The sequence below is a fragment of the Cyprinus carpio genome, chromosome A14, assembly GCF_018340385.1.
Source record: "Cyprinus carpio isolate SPL01 chromosome A14, ASM1834038v1, whole genome shotgun sequence".
Classification (NCBI taxonomy): Eukaryota; Metazoa; Chordata; class Actinopteri; order Cypriniformes; family Cyprinidae; genus Cyprinus; species Cyprinus carpio.
In genome coordinates this window covers 6,948,473-6,966,457 of record NC_056585.1, presented here as the reverse complement: position 1 = coordinate 6,966,457, position 17,985 = coordinate 6,948,473, and the positions used below count along the sequence as shown (strand labels likewise).

Genomic DNA, 17,985 nt, shown 5'->3' with positions numbered 1-17,985 from the left:
TTTAGTTTCAAATGTTCACAGCATTTCAATTTCGCTGGATTTGAACGTCTCTCTTTTTCCCAGCAGAGATTCCAGCTCACTGGAGGACGGTGGACAGCACACTAGATGTAGGCTAGCAGATCCATCACCGGTACACTTCAGCTGTGTTTAGAAGGCTAGTTTCATCTGGCTGGATGAGATGTCACAAAGCAATCTGTGTCCACGCTCCACAGATCAAACATCGCTGCTGCTGCTGAGAAAGAACGCGCGTAACGTCTGATTTGAAGGTTTTGAGGAAAACCTAATTGAGATACACACGGGACAGCAGACTTCACATCTCAGCAGGACAGAGTTTGTGAGGGGGCTGAGATGGAACAGTCCTAGCAGAACTTCACAAGTGTTTGCACCGTAACATGCTGTTAACTTCAGAGGATTTCCATTCGTGTGTCAGGCGCTAGGCCTTCAAAGCCACTCATGTAAGATCAAAGAGCAAAAAAACCAAAGCAGTCGACCTCGAGAAAATGTGTTTCCTGTGACCATCCTTACACTCTACATCGCTTCAGTGGGACGGAGGACACAGCACTGTTTCACAATTGGTTTAATCCTTCAGTTGGGAGTTTGTTCTGATCAGTATGATGAAACATCACTAATAAAAGCTGTGTCTAGCTCAAGGTCACTGTGGTCGGAGGATTTCTGATATGCAGCAAAGTGTCATTTTTCCCTGTAACCAAAAAAATCTTTCATCTACAAAAAAAAAGGTTGAAATTTGAGTAATGTCCTCTTCTGTGTCCAGCTGTGAAGCGATAGTTCACCCAAAAACACCGGTCATGTATTTCACAATGTTGCTCATGATCTTATGTGAAACATATAGTAATACAGATTGCTAGTTGTTACAATAAATGGGGGAGACTTTCAAGCTTCAAAAGGTATTTATATATATATATATATATATGGATATATATATATATATATATATATATATATATATATATATATATAATACACACACACACAGAAAGAAGTCTCTTCGGCTCATCAACAGTTTGGAAACATTACTATTTTTAATGTTTTTGAAAGAAGTCTCTTCTGCTCATCAAGCCTGCATTTATTTGATCAAAAATACAGAAAAAACAGTAATATTGTGAAATATTATTAAAACTTAAAATAATAGTTTTCTATTTGAATATACTTTAAAAAAATATTTTTTCCTGTGACGCAAAGCTGAATTTTCAGCATCATTACTCCAGCCTTCAGTGTCACATGTAACATCCAGTCTATCACATGATCATTTAGAAATCATTCTAATATTCTGATTTATTATGAGTGTTGGAAACAGTTCTGCTGTCTAAAATATTTGATGAATAAAAGGTTAAAAAGAACTGCATTTATTCAAAATAAAAAAAAATTCTAATAATATATATTCTAATAATATATTTTTCTTTACTATCACTTTTTATCAATTTAACACATCCTTGCTGAATAAAAGTATTGATTTTATTAAAAAAAAAAAAAAAAAAAAAAATTACTGACCCCAAATTACTGACCAGTAGTGTATATTTTTATTACAAAATATTTATATTTTATAAAAACACAGCTTCTTTTTTTTTTTTTTTTTTTTACTTTTTATTCAAAGCATCCTAAAAAAGTATCACATGTTCTTGAAAAATATTAAGCAGCAGAACTGTTTCCAACTTTGATAATGAATCATCATATTAGAATGATTTCTAAAGGATCATGTGATAATGATCCTAAAAATTCAGCTTTGCATCACAAAAATAAATTATAATTTAAAGTATAATAAATTTAAAAACAATTATTTTAAATTGTAATTATATATCACAATATTACATTTTTTTTCTGTATTTTTGATCAAATAAATGCAGGCTTGATGAGCAGAAGAAACTTCTTTCAAAAACATTAAAAATAGTAATGTCTCCAAACTTTTGACCTGTACTGATATATATATATATATATATATATATATATATATATATATATATATATATATATTTGTTTTTTTTTTTTATGTATTTACACTTTAATATAGTTTTATTATATAAGGATTTAGAAATCGTGAAAGCTCAAATCGTGATTTTATGAAGATTTCGATTTATCACACAGCCCTAATTCTAATTGTCGTATTTCTGTTTTGCATTAAAACCGAAGAATAGTCAGTACATCCTATACTGCATTCTAAAATGATCTGATATTAACTTTTGCATTAGGGTTGCCAACTTCAGAAAAGCAAAATAAGGGACAACTGTGATTCTTTACAGGAAAATAAGGGACCGAAAAGGGGTCGCTCAAAATATTTGTTCTGTACCACATAGTGTGTTTAATTTCGGTGTCTACAGTTATGTATGTGTATAAAAGGTGTATAAAAGGTTCTCAGAAATAATCCAATTTGTTTTGCTTAACCTATGTACAATTATTCTAAAAATAATGTTTAATGTCATACAAACAAAGTCATGCATGTTATACACGGAGCATCGGCCGGAGTAAATTTGACCTCTATAGAATTGTGACTGCACAAGTGGTGTTATTTATGGGGATGAATATACATATGGCATACAATTTGAAAAGATAACAACTGAACGTCTATGAAACTTCAATCAATAAAGAATTTTTTTTTAACTAAAATGTTATTGCAACCACATAGCCTATGATTCACTCAATAATACTCTCATTTTGGAGCTTGAGAGTCCCATCCACATTCACTTCATCACACTGAAGAGAGGCCAGAATATGTTCACATTGTTGTGAATCACACAGGATTAATATGACATATGATGGTGAGTAAATGACGACAGAATGTTCATTTTAGTGTGAAATATTATGACAATTAACTATCAAGACTAGAAACCAATGTATATCAGTAAGACATAACACAGAGAACAGAAAATATGGTTTCTTTAATTTTTCCCTCTCATCATGGTCCTCAAACACACACAGACAGCAGAGGCAGGGGATGAATGCTATGAGACGGGATCAGCACTCACCATTACATCAGCCAGGAGACCGGCAGCCACATCCACCTTCAGATTGCCCTGGATAACATGCCAGCAGAGCTCATACAGGGCTGTCTGCAGATCTACAAGACAAAACACACACACTCAATAACAGATTTCAGTTCCTACAGGTATGCTGATAACACCTGCACAATATTAAACACAGCTTCTCACCACGACCCTGTCAAGAAAAACACTAGGGCTAAAATTTGTGTTAAAACTGCAACAATGTCTCGTCATAGTCTGAGTAGCATCAGTTAGAATCGATAAGGAGAAATTAATAAGACTTGCATTAACACTTCCCAGTGACTGTTTAAGACGTTTATAGCTCTCGATAGTTCTCGACCAATGATTAACAAGAACTCAGCATCCCCTCTCTTCTCTCTTCTTCGGTGCATTTACACTGGTTTCCGGAACAGCACCACCACTCTCGCCCCTTTTGTGCAACAGCAGCTGCTCCGGGCACGTGATCAGGACACCGGACGAAAAACACGTCGCCTTCACATCACGAATAATCACAGCTGGTGTGAACAGACCCATAGGGATCTAATGTGTCTAATCCCTACCACGTCCTTTCTGGCCAGAAACAATAAACTCTGACTTGTCCTCATTCAATTGGAGAAAGTCGTTTGCCAACCAACACTTAACATCAGCCAAACAGTTATACAGAGACTCAAGAGAAGATTACGGCCCATATTTTATAGGGAAATAAATTTGAGAATCATCAGCATACAGGAGATAATTTATACCGTGCTTATCAAATATCTTTCCTAATGGAAGCAAATAAAGGGAAAACAAAACAGTTCCTGAGGTTGTGTACGATATGACGATTTTTGATCGTGGACGATAAAAATGTCTCCACGATGTGCTTTTGAAGAAATATCGCAGTATCGTTCTACAGTGCACATTCTATCAGCTGCAGTTCTGGAGCCTCCATCATATAATGTACAACGCCTCAGCGGTAGAGTTACACTTTCAGTATTTGCATGTGCTTTCAAATGTTTAATTCACGCGCTGGTCTCATCTGCGCTTTTTCTGAGCGCCGCATACACCCGAAGCGTGTGTGCTAAAGCCTGTCAAACAGCACCTGATTATTGAACTAAGTTATCTTTTGCGCTAATACTGTCAAAACACACAAGGTTTACATCTACACTTAGTTGGTTATGTCTAAAATGAATGTAAACAGTTGAGAGAAAAACGTATACGTGTCTGTATATTAGATGCGTGCAGGTCTTAAAGAGACAGAAGGCCTATTAAACACGCGACTGTCATTAAAGGGATAGATCACCATAGATCTTCATTTACTCAGTCACATTGTCCCAAACCTGTATTAATTTCTTTCTTGTGTTGAACACAAAAGATATTTTGAAGAATGTGGGTAACCAAACAGCTGGTCCACACTGAATATGGAAGTCACTGTGGACCAGCAACTGTTTGGTTTTCCACGTTCCTCAAAATAGCGTATATGTTCAGAAAAAGAAAGAAACTCATTCAGGTTTAAAACAACTTTTGAGAGTGAGTAAATGGTGGTATAAAAATAAAACACTATGACAGAAATGACAGACAGGTGAACGAATTTTTCTTTTTGGGTGAACTATTCCTTTAACGTTAATAAAACAAAACACAGAGAAAAATCACTCACTGCTCTTGACTAAAGAAATTTAATACAGTTGCTTTAGGAATCAGAATGCTTTAGAATCCTGCTAAATACACCTATTGTACCTGAAAATAAAGCACTGTTTGTTTTATTTGTATATTATGTGTAGCTGTAATGTGTATCTTTGTCATTCTTTTATCTTTGTTATTAAAAATAAGAACAAAGATTTTTATTAAATATCTGCCCTTTTTTTTGTTACCTTGAAAGGCTTTGTCTTTATAATAGGGAAATCAGTTTGGCTACAACTTGCAAAATAGACAAAGAAATCGTGCAAAAAAAATGTGATATGATTTTCTTTCCATATCGTAAAACCCCTGAAATGTCAAAGAATCGTGATGAAATGGTTGATATGATTTTCTTTCCATATCGCCCACCCCTAACGGTCCCAAAAACCAACCCCTTACAAACCCCACACACCAAACGTACACCAAAAACAATAACTGTACAGACCCCGATATTTTGAAAAACCGACACATTAATGGTACAACAGAAGAAGAACAGTTTCCCAAACTGACTGAAATGATATATATAGATTCTGCCCTTCATTAAAATCACATACAACCCATATTGATGAGGAAAACAAAACCAGTCCAAGGGTGCTATTATTGACCCTGGATACCCATTTGGGTAAACAGAGGGGGGATGCTTTTGAAACAATCAAGGAAATGAGGATCAGTTTAACGATCAAACAGTAGAAGAACAACTTGAAGGCAGCACTGAGATCCAACAGTAGAAGAACAACATGATTCAGGACTTCAACCCGCGTAATCTTTGACATCTAACGTAAAATATCATTTGGGGAAACCCTCAGGGATAAAGCAGGCACTCTGTACTAGTGTCGCGGGCCGTGTTCGACAGCAAAACTGTCCATGCCAGTATGAACAGGTTCGACAGCAAAACTGTCAGTACCTTCTCGAAAGGGTAGTCAGCAGCCATTAATTTGATGTTATCGATCTCCAGCTCTCCAGGTGTCTTCCTATAAAACAGTGCACTGTCGTCATCTGTGAGTCAATGATCCCACGGGGGCTTTTTTATATGAAGTCATCTGTGATCAGGAACGTTGATTCTTACCTGTCGAGAGATAACTTATTGATGTGTGATGATGATCACTGATGATCGCTTTCAGAACGTGTTGGCATCTAAATCGATTATATTAGTGTTTTGCAACTTCAGTAGCCAGGTGGGGGGGCATCACCCATTGGACACGAGGGCCGGGGTGTTGAGCATGAGACATCAATACTAAAATCCACATACCAAAACAACAATAATATAAACCAAAGGCTGTTGGAGGTGGCGTGGATCCTATAGCTGTTTCCACACAATGGGACAGCAAAACTGGTACCTTCTCGACGACAAATTAATTTGATGTTATCGCTAGTCCAATAAAACAGGCCTCCATCTGTGCAGCTGGTCCAAAGATTCAAGGGCCGGGGTGTTGACATGGTCACAAATTGCTAGTCCAAGGCCTCCTGTGCAGCTGGTCCAAAGATTCAAACAGGGACTAACGTCACAAATTGTTTCAACACACCTCTGGCAGGGAAGATTAAGTCAACCAAACCTGCCTCAGAGCCTGCACGAGAGTGCCTAAAGCGATGCCACAGTGGCTCGCAAAAACACCCATGGCTTGTAAAGAGAGTTAATTTAGTTCTGCCTCTAATAGATCAGATGTAGCTTCACTCAGAGAGGAATGTAAAGCTACAAGCATGTGTGCCAAGGAAATGAAAAAAACGGCCAAGGCTTGGTGTAGAATTGTATGCACAGGACAATAGCTCATCAGTGCATCTGCACATTTACAGGAAGAGCATCATCGGGAGATACAATGAGTGCTGCCTTTAATGTGTTTTGTAATGCTGACACCAATACAGATGTGAAGTTTTGGCACTGAGGCATGGTAAAGGATGTGCTCTGTGCACGAGGTAAAAAAGGGGGATCCTGAGGGGGATCCAGATTGATGCGGGCAAGCATCACTTTTAATTGTTCCTTCCAGTGATGCAGCAACTGAAGATGACCCACTTGACTTCTCAGACACAATCTCACTGCCAGAGTGAAGGGATTTTTTTGCAGGCAAATTTTCTTCAGCTCCAGACATTACTGGAGTAGCTTCAAAAATCGAATCAGAGGCAGCCAGAGACAACTCATCTAACTCCTGCAATGTATGCATCGGTGTTGATGGTGTGGCGCATGAATCAAGTTGAACCTCCTCTTGTACCTCCATATTAGGCAGAGCTTTAGCCAGGAGAGGCAGTAACATCTCTACTGCAGAAGACAGCTGGCAATTGTGTTCTAAATCTGAAGATTTAGTCTTCTTAGACTTTTTTTCACTTTGAAATGTTTGTTTACGCTTACGATCAACTGCACAGACACAAGAGGAAAGTAATAAACCTTTCAATCCTGATTCCAGACCCGTCAGACGCGATTGACATTATGGCACACATTATGGCATTCCGGGCACGAGTCAGATACCGCCTCTTTAAGATGATCCATGTGACATTGACGATGTCAAATTATGATATCCATTTCATTGGGGCACGTAGAACATCGAAGTGTAGGTTTGGGCTGATAGACGATACCATCGTCGATGGCTGACAGACATCACAATGTTGAGCTGATTTATACTTTCGCCTGTCTCTGCTTCGCTGACTGTGGGGTTCCCCTTCGTCTGCACTGACTGCACGCGCGCACCTTTCCAAACAGACGAGGCTGTCGCAACAGGTTTGTCTAGTCTCTACCCAGGACATTTGAACTGTCAGTACCTCATAATTAGGACGAGGCAGTTTACTGTCAGGGATTTGTTGTGTAGTGCTGCATCCAGTGTAGCATCACTGATTGATTATTATGAGTTCTATAGTATTTTGTTGTGTCGCGCCCACACCGCTCGTGTCCTGCAGACAGGGTGTATTTAACTTTCTTATTTAGGCTACCTTCTTGTTTAACTATTATTTCTTTGATATTTATTTCAGTGTTTTGCAGGCTGCGTATTCACTGACGGAAGTGCTAAAATAAACACGCACGTTTGTTAATAGATGATTGAGCCTCATTTATTAATAGTTGTGTTTAAAATGATATATATACACACACATACACACTTTTTTATACATAAATTATATACATATATGCATCAACACCACACCACCAGCGGTAGTTGGTCCATTACCACCGCGGTGGTAATAATCTGCCACCGTCACAGCCCTGGCAAATATTCATGAGCATCCAGACACTTGCTGATGTAGTTTAGACCAGTGGCCGACCGATATATCGGCTGATATTTGGCATTTTTCAAATATTGGCATCGGCCGATAAGTTTGTCTGCTTGGCCGATGTGATCGAGGCTGGACTTGTATTTTGACGGTGCTGAGAAAGGCAGTGCATGGCGCTCACATTCTCCCTCTTGTTCACTGTCGTCATTAACAGTTCTGTCTAATACGGATAGAAGTCTGTCTAATAATCAGATGAACTGTTAAACAAAGGAATTAATGCATACAGAAAGTATTAATGATTGCTTTTATATTATTAGGAATAGAAAGGCAAACATTATAATACTTTCTTGTTTGCCGTCAGCATTCAGCAAATACGCATTTAAATGATTTAAACAAATCTTTGAATGACTAATGAACATTTAATTTCACAAACCTTGCAAACTTACTAGAATCCAGCTGTGAGATCTTGTGAAGTGTGTATTTTTATCGTGCATGATCGCGTATTCTCTGTGTGACGGTCGGTCCGTGTGAATTGAATGCTTTCAACTTTAAACTCTTGATTTCAAATTATGTTGCACTTTATGCATTTGCCCACTGTCATATTCATGTCATTTTCTCTGTGTGCTGTGTGTAAAATTAGTGTTACCTTGGCTTTATTTGAAAAACATGATTCCCAATGCACACGAACTTCCCAGAATACTGAGTGCCCTGTTGGTTACAGACACTGAACACGGTGAACTGAAACATCTCTAGCAGACGCATAACAGGTACTAGAACACTTACCATTCATCACTGCATTAGTAAAACAGAATACAATCTATGCTATTTATTACTGCTGAAATGAATAGGCGACATTGCTGAAAATAAAAATGTGTTAATTTGTTTTTTTTTCTTTTGATCTTATATGACCTAATGTAAGGGCCTGTGATAACACCCTCTTTATTTTGTTAAAATCATTAAAATCTTGAATATTCTATAAGGGGTATTTAAGTTTATTAGCAAAAATTGTATAGAACAACTGAAAATTAAAAACAGAAAATTAAAAACCTGCTCTTCTGACCTTTTAATCAGTTTCTTTGGAAAAATCCTGGAATGTTTTCCTCAAAAACCTTAATTTCTTTGCGACTCAAGACAGAAAGACATGGAGGTGAGGAAATGATCAGGAAATCTTTATTCCGGAAGTGAATTAATCCTTTGAACCGTAACTTGTGCAACGTGAATTATTAGCGTAAATAATTATATACACAACCACTACGGTGGCAAACAAATTGCCACCGTCACAAGCCCTGAGGCTAAGAATTAGGAATTGAACTCACCCTTAACAAATTCATCACTGCTGGGTTTCCCCGCAAGGTCCTGGAAAAACTGTAAACTAGAAACAGAAACGACAGATAAGTGAAACACATAAGCAACAAACAAAAAAAGATTATGTCAACTGCATTGAATTCAAAAGAGAATGAGGTATAATAATTTTGGGGCATAAGAGATCAACTTTATGTCAGGTTTACTAATGACCCAATTTACCACACACTAAACATTTAACGCGTGTTTATGTCTGTTATCCAGCACCACGATCTCCGCCGTATGACAAACATGATGCTGGAAGACTTTTACACACTACATCTACAACACTGAATACAAAACCAGTTTCCTAAGTATTTAAACCAAGACGCCCAACATTGCTGTCTAGACCAGAACATCCTCAGGTTTAGGATGCATTGGCATCTCACTACATCACAAGTGCACCATCCTCACAAAGCTGTCTACAATGCACCCCAAGTAGACAGCAAGCTAGGTGTCAACAGTCAGACCGCTCAGTAGTTTTTCTGACTGTGCTTCTCATAAATGCTACCTAGACAGGTCAGATCACTATGTTTCGAGACGCAACCAAAATCTCACAACAATATCTAACGCTACCGGGGCGCTTATAAACATGAGCTTGAACTCTTTAGCACAGCTATCTACAGCTTACACTACACACACCCTCCTAACACCCCAGAATATGGACTTCAGGTCTGCTCAGGGTGTTTGAGAGCGTGTGTACCAGCATGCAACACACGTTACATTCTGTGTAACACACACTGATAAGAATGCACATGCTAATGCTAACCGTTAGCACACTGACGTTACATAAATGGAAAATACCGAAGTGCCCGATAACGTGCCTTACACATCCACGTGCAGAAGCGAAAGGCTTTATGTGCTTTGTTTGGTTAGTGGTACACTTAGGCCTAGGTTTATTGTTTTTTTTAGTTGAACTTTAAGTCATGGGTCTAGAACGCGCACTAGCTGTGGATATTCACAATGAGGAGAAGATGATTCGTGATTTCGACAATCACCCGCGGCGATACCGCACAGATAAAATGCACATGACTTTATTTTCAACGACATTTCCCATCGGATTCTTAAACTTTTACTCACAACTCATTTTTGCCGGATTTGTCCCAGTTTTTTATCCAGTCAGTCGGGAGGATCAGCGCCGCCATCTTCCTCCTTACTCGCTCGCTCGCTCACAGCAGCGGGAGCGCGCACGCACCGGGTGTTTAGCGCGCAGATGCGTCAGTGCATCTCGGGATGTTTCCGTCCATTTCGTTTCATTTTTAAGTAATTTAACATCTTCATTTAATTTCATTTTTAAACTATTAAAGAGAAAAAATTATAATTTCATAAATAATATTTCGGAGAAATGACGAAATAAAGAGCGAGCATGTGATTCTGCTTTCTTTGTTTTCATTTTTAAACGGTGTCTTTTGATTGTACAGCTGTATCCGCAAGCTTTAACTGTATGTAAATTATTCATAATATTCAATAAAACATTAAACATGTTGGTGTATCGTTCTGGGCACCCGGAAGAAAATAGATAAAATACACAGGCTATTATTATACACACTTTACTAGCAACAGCAAGTAGAAAATTAATAATCAGCTTTAGAAAGAGAGCGAGTTTGCAAAAAAAAAAAAAAAAAAATGAAATAAATATAGTACACAAAAGGGATTTACATAATTCCGTATACTTTTTTATTTCCACAGACATGTCCATAATTTCTTTATTTGCTTAATTTTTTATTTTCACAGACATGTCCATAATTTCTTTATTTGCTTAATATATTTATTTGTTTTCTATGTTATGTAATTCGGGAATTTTTTTAAGCAACCATTAATAAAGATCTAAAAAATCTTTTTTTGATTTAAAAAAAAAAAAAAAAAAAAAAAAAAAGCTTTTATTTTGAAAGTTTTGAGCATGTCGCTTGAAACTTTTATTTTTTTTACGATCGTTCCCCGGACACTTCCGCATCGCTGAGCTCCACCAATAGGAAGCGGAAAAGAGTTCCTGCAGTACTGTCGTGGACGCAGTGGCAGCTTCAGAAATGTTTTATAAACTTTTGATAGTTGTTTTCCTCGCTGTTAGTTTACAGGGCGCGCCGGCAGATGGACAGAAAAAGAAGGAGGTCAGTGGATTTGAATTGGGTTTTTAGACATTGAGCTCAGTGCTCACTCAGATGATCTCATGGCTCTCAGACTCGCTCTGTCTCACAGCCACAAGGGATTAATGACACAATCAATTTTTATAATTTTGCATTTTTTGAACACTGTGATCCTATAAATCACTTGAGATGAATTACTGTTCTCGGTTTTCCTCTGTGTGTTATGAGGTGACACACTTGGCCCTGTATGCAAACTAAGCTAAGCTTCCTGCTCTTGATGTGTTATTACTACTTTGTGTTCTTCATGCTAGTATGCATATAATATAGAGCAGAAACATGAGGTTACTGCTTAAAGACTGAACCGGTGATGAATAATGTATGATCTGAATGAATGGGTGACCTGTGTCTGTGTGTGTCTGTGTGTGTGTCTGTCTGTGTGTATCTGTGTGTGTGTATCTGTGTGTGTGTGTGTGTCTGTGTGTGTGTGTGTGTGCGTGTGTGTGCGTGTGTGTGTAAATATATATACACTCACTGGCCACTTTATTAGGGTGTGTGTGTGGACCAGTAGTGTGTGTGTGTGTGTGTGTGTGTGTGTGTGTGTGTGTCTGCAGACCCTGCTGTCAGAGAAGGTCAGTCAGATGATGGAGTGGACCAGTAAGCGTGCAGTGATCCGGCTGAACGGAGAGAAGTTCAGGAGGCTGATCCGAGCCCCTCCACGGAACTACTCGGTCATCATCATGTTCACGGCGCTGCAGCCGCAGAGACAGTGCGGAGTCTGCAAGTGAGGGACCTGGGAACTCATTCTGCTGTCTCGCCGTGTCCTTACTGTTAGCAAAGCTGTTAAAAATCTCAGATAAAACATTTAGCCCTGACCACGATGTGAAGTGGAAGTAAATAGAAACATCGAAAGCTGTTTATTTATTAAAAGTCGTTATTTTTGCATTTCCGTTTTTGTTATGCTTGACACTGAAACCTAAAAGCTTTGCACTCAGTTATCAGTGTTCTGTAAAACTTGACATGTTTCTGTGTTTCTCGTTTGTTTCCAGACAGGCGGATGAAGAGTACCAGATCCTTGCCAACTCTTGGCGTTACTCGAATGCGTTTACTAACAGGATTTTCTTTGCGATGGTGGATTTTGATGAAGGCTCGGATGTTTTCCAGATGGTAACCGTCCTGAATGTGTTTTACAGTGGGGCTCGAAAGTTTGGGCACCCCTTGCAGAATCTGTGAAAGTGTGAATCATTTTCAAAAAAATAAGAGAGATCATACTAAATGCATGTTATTTTTTATTTAGTACTGTCCTGAGTAAGATATTGTACATAAAAGATGTTTACATTTAGTCCACAAGAGAAAAAAAAATGCTGAAATTATTAAAATATCCCCATTCATGGTTCTTAATACTGTGTGTGGTTACCTGATGATCCACAACTGAGGCACTCAAACACAACTATTAAAAAAGGTTCAAACGTTCACTGATGCTCCAGAAGGAAACACGATGCATTAAGAGCCAGGGGGGTGAAAACTTTTGAACAGGACGAATATGTCCAAATTTTTCTTATTTTGTTGAAATATCATTTTTTTCCATTTAGTTCTGCCCTTCGGAAGCAACAGAAGATACTTGCATGTTTCCCAGAACACAAATTAGATACAATTTACCTTGATCTTTAAATTCAAAAGTTTTCACCCCCGGCTCTTAATGCATCATGTTTTCTTCTGGAGCATCAGTGAATGTTTGAACTCTTGCAGTTTTAAAGAGAACAGAAAATCAAACAACGTCTGCTTCCATAATGGGATTTGTTTTAAAGTGAAATGTATTGCGTGTACATACATGTATCTGAATGTAGGTTAACACTAACCTATCACTCACTCAAAAGTAAAGCTGTTTCAGATGCATTGTGATATTAAGAATTCATCACTGTATTGTCCTTCTGTGACAGCTCAACATGAACTCGGCTCCGACGTTCATCAACTTCCCGGCCAAAGGCAAACCGAAGCGAGCCGACACGTACGAGCTGCAGGTCCGAGGCTTTGCGGCCGAACAGCTGGCTCGATGGGTGGCCGACCGGACAGACGTGCATGTGAGACCAGTGCAGACACACTGAGAATCTGAGCTGAAGGCTCACACCAGGCTTTAACATGCTGTCTGTCGCGTGTCCTTCAGATCCGGGTGATCAGGCCTCCCAACTACGCCGGGCCGCTGATGCTTGGTTTGCTGCTGGCGTTCATCGGCAGTCTGGCTTACGTGCGCCGCAACAACCTGGAGTTCCTATTCAATAAGAACGTCTGGGCTTTCTCTGCACTGGTGCGCACCTGTGTTTTATAACACAAAGACGAGACTGTAATATTTCTGTCCCTCTGAGAAAATAACTGTTCTTCTATTGTTCTTCTAACTGTTCTTCTGATGATACATGGAATGCAAATGTAGCTTTAGAATGTTGGTCTGTAACTCTTTATTCTGAACATTCTATTGACACTAAGTAACATGTGTACTAACTCACATTAGAGTATCAGTAGACTGTTTGCTTAATATCTGCTAACTCTTTATTGTCACGGACTCCCAACAGACATTCTGCTGATGAATAGTAACTTTGCAAGTACATGTCAGCTTGTCGAAGGGACCATCAACATAAAGTGAAACCAGATGGTCTTAAATAGCTCATTTAGTTTCTACTTTACATTTATGCATTTAGCAGACGCTTTTATCCAATTTTCTGCCGTACATTTTTTGACCTAACGTGTTCCCTGGGAATCGAACCCACAGCCTTTTGTGCTGCTAACGCAATGCTCTACCACTGAGCCACAGGAACACAACACTTTAGGTTTTAATAACTCTGGTATGGTTTTCATTATGAAAATAGCCACAGACGCTGGCGTGGCATTTAAACAAACAGGCATGATGCAAACATGTGTAGCATGTTCTGGTGAAATGAAATTGATTCGAATTGAATGAATAATAGAATGGAAATGGAATTGTCTGCCGGATGAAAATGACAGAATACATTAGAGACCCAAGCAATATCTAGAGTCTTTGTGCATTCTTTATTTATATCTACTGTGTATTTAACTCTCTCTCTCTCTCTCTCTCTCTCTCTGTCTCTCTCTCTGTATCTCTCTCTCTGTATCTCTCTCTCTCTCTCTGTCTCTCTCTCTCTCTCTCTCTCTCTCTCTCTCTCGCTCTCTGTCTCTTCTCGCTCTCTTCTCTCTCTCTCTCTCTCTCTCTCTCTCTCTCTCTCTCTCTAGTGCTTTGTTTTGATCATGACGTCAAATCAAAAACCAAATCAAATACCACGAACACCATACGCTCACAAGAACCCAAACACTGGTCAAGTGGTTAGTGACACCCTTACCTCACGTGCCTTTTTATACAGAGCTGGGTAGATTACTTACAAATTGTAACCTGTTACTGAACTCTTTCCTCTCTTGTCTAATGTAATCTTTACATTACTCATTTTAGGTAATATAATCAGATTACTTTTAGATTACTTTGACTCATTAAGATGTAAAAAATACAAAGAGTGAGGGAAAATACATTCCTTTCTCTGTAATTAACAACGTGAAGTGTATTAAACATATTACATCAAGGTTTCCCAAACTGGGGTTGATAAAAGAACTGCAGGGGGTTTGTGAGTTTAATAAAATAAAAAATTTAAAAAAACAAACAAAAATAAAAAATTTAAAAAAAAAAAAATAAAAAATAACAATCAAAACAACTTACCAAATAAACATTAACTAATCTTTTTATGTTCTCTGCGTGCTATATCTGTTTTAAAATCTCTACTTATAGGGTACTTAAAGGGGTCTTTAAAATCTCTACTTATAGGAAACTTAAATTAGTCTGTAATGGTACCTTTCGAACTAATCTCAAATTTCAATGCAACTTTCGAGCAAAAACAACATCTGCAAAGTTACGACGCTCAAAGTTCAATGCAAAGGAAGATATTGTCTTTTACAGAATTGCTGATTGACCACCCCCTTAAAGTAAATATATTAAGTGAAAGAGATTCAGATGACAAAAAGTTTGAGAATATCTGCAAATAAGAAATCTGAGAATTTGTGCTCTTAATGAGTTTGAAAGACTTTCTTTAAACACATAATACATGTTAAATAACACTGAGTGACGTTCAAATAAAAATAAAGGGGGTTCATCAATAGTTGATGCAATGTTGAAACACTCCTTAAACCTTAAATGATTTTTGAAACCTCATTGGTGTCAAAGGCTGTGTCGCCACGCTCATGATAGAACCCAAAACACTGAGTGTATACAAGTATATAACAATCAGTAAATTGGTGGAATAATTTATGCTGTTGTGTGAGTATGACATGTAATCAATAAAAAAGTACTGTAGTCACGTAGGAGTTTTAAAATGTAAACTTACTTCGTGAAATGGCTTGACGTGACACCACACCCTCCCCTTCTCTTCTGATCTATATTAAATATTGAAATTATACTTTAAAGACCTCGTGAAATGGCTTGACGTGACACCCTCTCTTTCTCTGCTGTTCTGATGTATATTGAGAATTGCTAGTTTCTCAAAGGACGGTCCACAGTAATGCATCTCTTTCGTTTCAGAGTTACATCCACGGCAGCAGTCAGGCTCAGTTTGTGGCAGAGACTCACATAGTTCTTCTCTTCAGTATCCTTCACTGCTCTCGGATCAGTCACACCGCACAGTTACATACTGAATAAAAGTACTGATTTCTCTTAAAAAATCAAGCTGACCCCAGAGAAAAGAATCACATTTTGTTGCTCTGCAGTCTGAAATGAAGAGGGACGCAGGTTTTGAGTTATGCATCTGTATTTGTCTAGTGAGCACACAGTCTTCCTGAACTCTGCTTCAGATGCTGCGGTGACTTTAGGAATAGTGCTGCTTCATGAGGCTGCGACCTCTGACCTGGACGTCGGGAAGAGGAAGAGTACGCTGCTCTGTAGATCATGAATGCTTGATAGGTCCGAGCAGGGTTAAGTGTTGTCTTGTTTTCTCTGCAGTCATGTGTGTAGCAGGAATCGGGCTGGTGGTGCTGTTCTTCAGCTGGCTGCTCTCCATCTTTAGGGCCAAATATCACGGATATCCTTACAGGTGAGAGCATTAGAAATATCAGTGCAACGGTCATAAAGTCTGAGAGCACTAATGAAAATACTTTTTTATTTAATGCAAAATTACAGATTATATAACTTGAGGAAAATTAAATTGTGCAGAAACTTAAATTGTGCAGAAATAAATTTCATTATTCATTACAGTGCAAAAAATGTTATCTTTTATTTTGTATAATTATTTTATTCAACAGTGATGATCAAAAGTGACATTTAAGATGTTAGAAAAGATTTTGTTTTCAAATAAATGCTGTTTATTTAATTTTCTATTCATCAAAGAATCCTGTTTCCACAATTTATTTATTTATTTATTTTTAAATATGCAGCAGCAAAAACTGTTTTTAAAACTAAGAAATGTTTCTTGAGGACTAAATCAGCATATTAGACTGATTTCTGAAGATCATGTGACTGAAGACTGCAGTAATGATGCTGAAAATTCAGCTTTGCTTCACAGGAATAAATTACAGTTTAAAATATATTCACATAGAAAAGAGTTTCTTCAAATTGTAATAATATTTCACATTTTTACAGATTTTACTGTATTTTTATTCAAATAAATGCAGCCTTACTGAGCTGAAGAGACTCCTTTCAAAAACTCAGAGACTCCTTTTGAATGATCTATTAATGTGATCACACATTTATGAATATTAATTTAGGAATTTATTCATACAGATTCTTTGCATTGAATTTATTTCCTGACATAAATGCCTTTTCTCTTCGTGCAGCTTCCTGCTTGGTTAAATGAAGACCCTCGGAGGAACTGTGGCAAATATTGATACGCAAAGTGCCTTAATGTTTAAAATGAGAGATGGATTTGGTAAAGTTCTGCTTGAGCCTGTATGTGCCTTTTTGCTTTCTTTTTCTATATCACAGATTAGATTTGAAGAGTTTTTAATGGTGGTCTAGTGTGGGTTACACAGAGGATAAACTGAAGCAGATACACCGTATGGCATCGCTTGCTAATCAGCTTTTTTAGCTAATCAAATGTACAGTTTTATATTGAATTTGGTTCGGTTAATATGAGTAGATTTGGAAGACGCACAAAAGCAAGCAAGGTGTTTTCAATTCTACCTCATGTATGTGCATATCGAGTGTTCAAAGTCAAATCAAAGTCGGTGTAGCTTCTGAGGTAGTTCAGTATGTGATGGAAGGAGAGCTCAGGGTGAATGAAAGTGTCACAAATGTGGAGTGTTTGCTGTTGTCCTGCCTCAGGTGATGATTTCTGCCATTAAAAGTGCCTTGATTGCTTGCTGCGTTGAATTTCTTTTGATTGCTTATCCGGTTCTGAATTGAGGAACGCAGTTAGACCCCTTTCAACAGTTACACACTACAATAATATTAGGTGCACTATTGGTTCATGGCTATGTTTAGAACATTGCATTATGATACCTACTAATTTTGCAGTATTCATATATCTATATTCATATATAGTAGCTTCTCTTGTGCACAATCTCTGAAACCTGGTGAAAAACTGGATCCCTAAATGCAAAGGGTCTCAAAGATGAAGGTAAAAAAATAAACACCTACATACATAAAACAATCAATGGTGGGAGTTTGGAGTGGGGATACCAGTTTGACCGACCAATAGCAGAAAAAAAAAAAAATCTTGCATGGGTACTGTATGTAG

At 37.9% G+C, this 17,985-nt stretch overlaps 2 protein-coding genes across 6 annotated transcripts in view; one reads left to right on the top strand and one right to left on the bottom strand.

The window, feature by feature from the left end:
• Nucleotides 1-10,418, bottom strand: part of LOC109058649 (THO complex subunit 2-like) — a 71,241-nt gene extending 60,823 nt beyond the window's left edge. For all 5 annotated transcript variants that reach the window (XM_042769811.1, XM_042769812.1, XM_042769814.1 and 2 more), the window contains exons 1-3: nucleotides 10,263-10,418; nucleotides 9,158-9,213; nucleotides 2,979-3,070 (exon numbers count right to left, since the gene is read on the bottom strand). In XM_042769811.1, coding sequence (XP_042625745.1) covers nucleotides 2,979-3,070; nucleotides 9,158-9,213; nucleotides 10,263-10,327 — 213 coding nt within the window. In that variant the 5' untranslated portion in view covers nucleotides 10,328-10,418. The remainder of the gene's footprint in view (nucleotides 1-2,978; nucleotides 3,071-9,157; nucleotides 9,214-10,262) is intronic.
• Nucleotides 10,419-11,118: 700 nt separating this feature from the next.
• On the top strand, nucleotides 11,119-17,607 carry LOC109072819 (magnesium transporter protein 1-like). Its single transcript, XM_042769810.1, has 10 exons — nucleotides 11,119-11,290; nucleotides 11,878-12,047; nucleotides 12,313-12,430; nucleotides 13,204-13,344; nucleotides 13,428-13,568; nucleotides 14,507-14,596; nucleotides 15,837-15,900; nucleotides 16,106-16,180; nucleotides 16,254-16,344; nucleotides 17,084-17,607. The coding sequence occupies exons 1-10, from the start codon at nucleotides 11,210-11,212 to the stop codon at nucleotides 17,097-17,099; spliced, it is 987 nt and encodes a 328-aa protein (XP_042625744.1). The 5' UTR covers nucleotides 11,119-11,209; the 3' UTR covers nucleotides 17,100-17,607.
• The last annotated feature ends 378 nt before the right edge of the window (nucleotides 17,608-17,985 follow it).

Bases quoted from the DNA above. Each gene is read 5' to 3' on its own strand.
- LOC109072819 (XM_042769810.1), top strand. From the start codon at position 11,210: ATGTTTTATAAACTTTTGATAGTTGTTTTCCTCGCTGTTAGTTTACAG. The intron at 11,291-11,877 runs GTCAGTGGATTT...GTGTGTCTGCAG, and splicing joins ATGGACAGAAAAAGAAGGAG to ACCCTGCTGTCAGAGAAGGT. The intron at 13,569-14,506 runs GTGCGCACCTGT...CTCTCTCTCTAG, and splicing joins TCTGGGCTTTCTCTGCACTG to TGCTTTGTTTTGATCATGAC.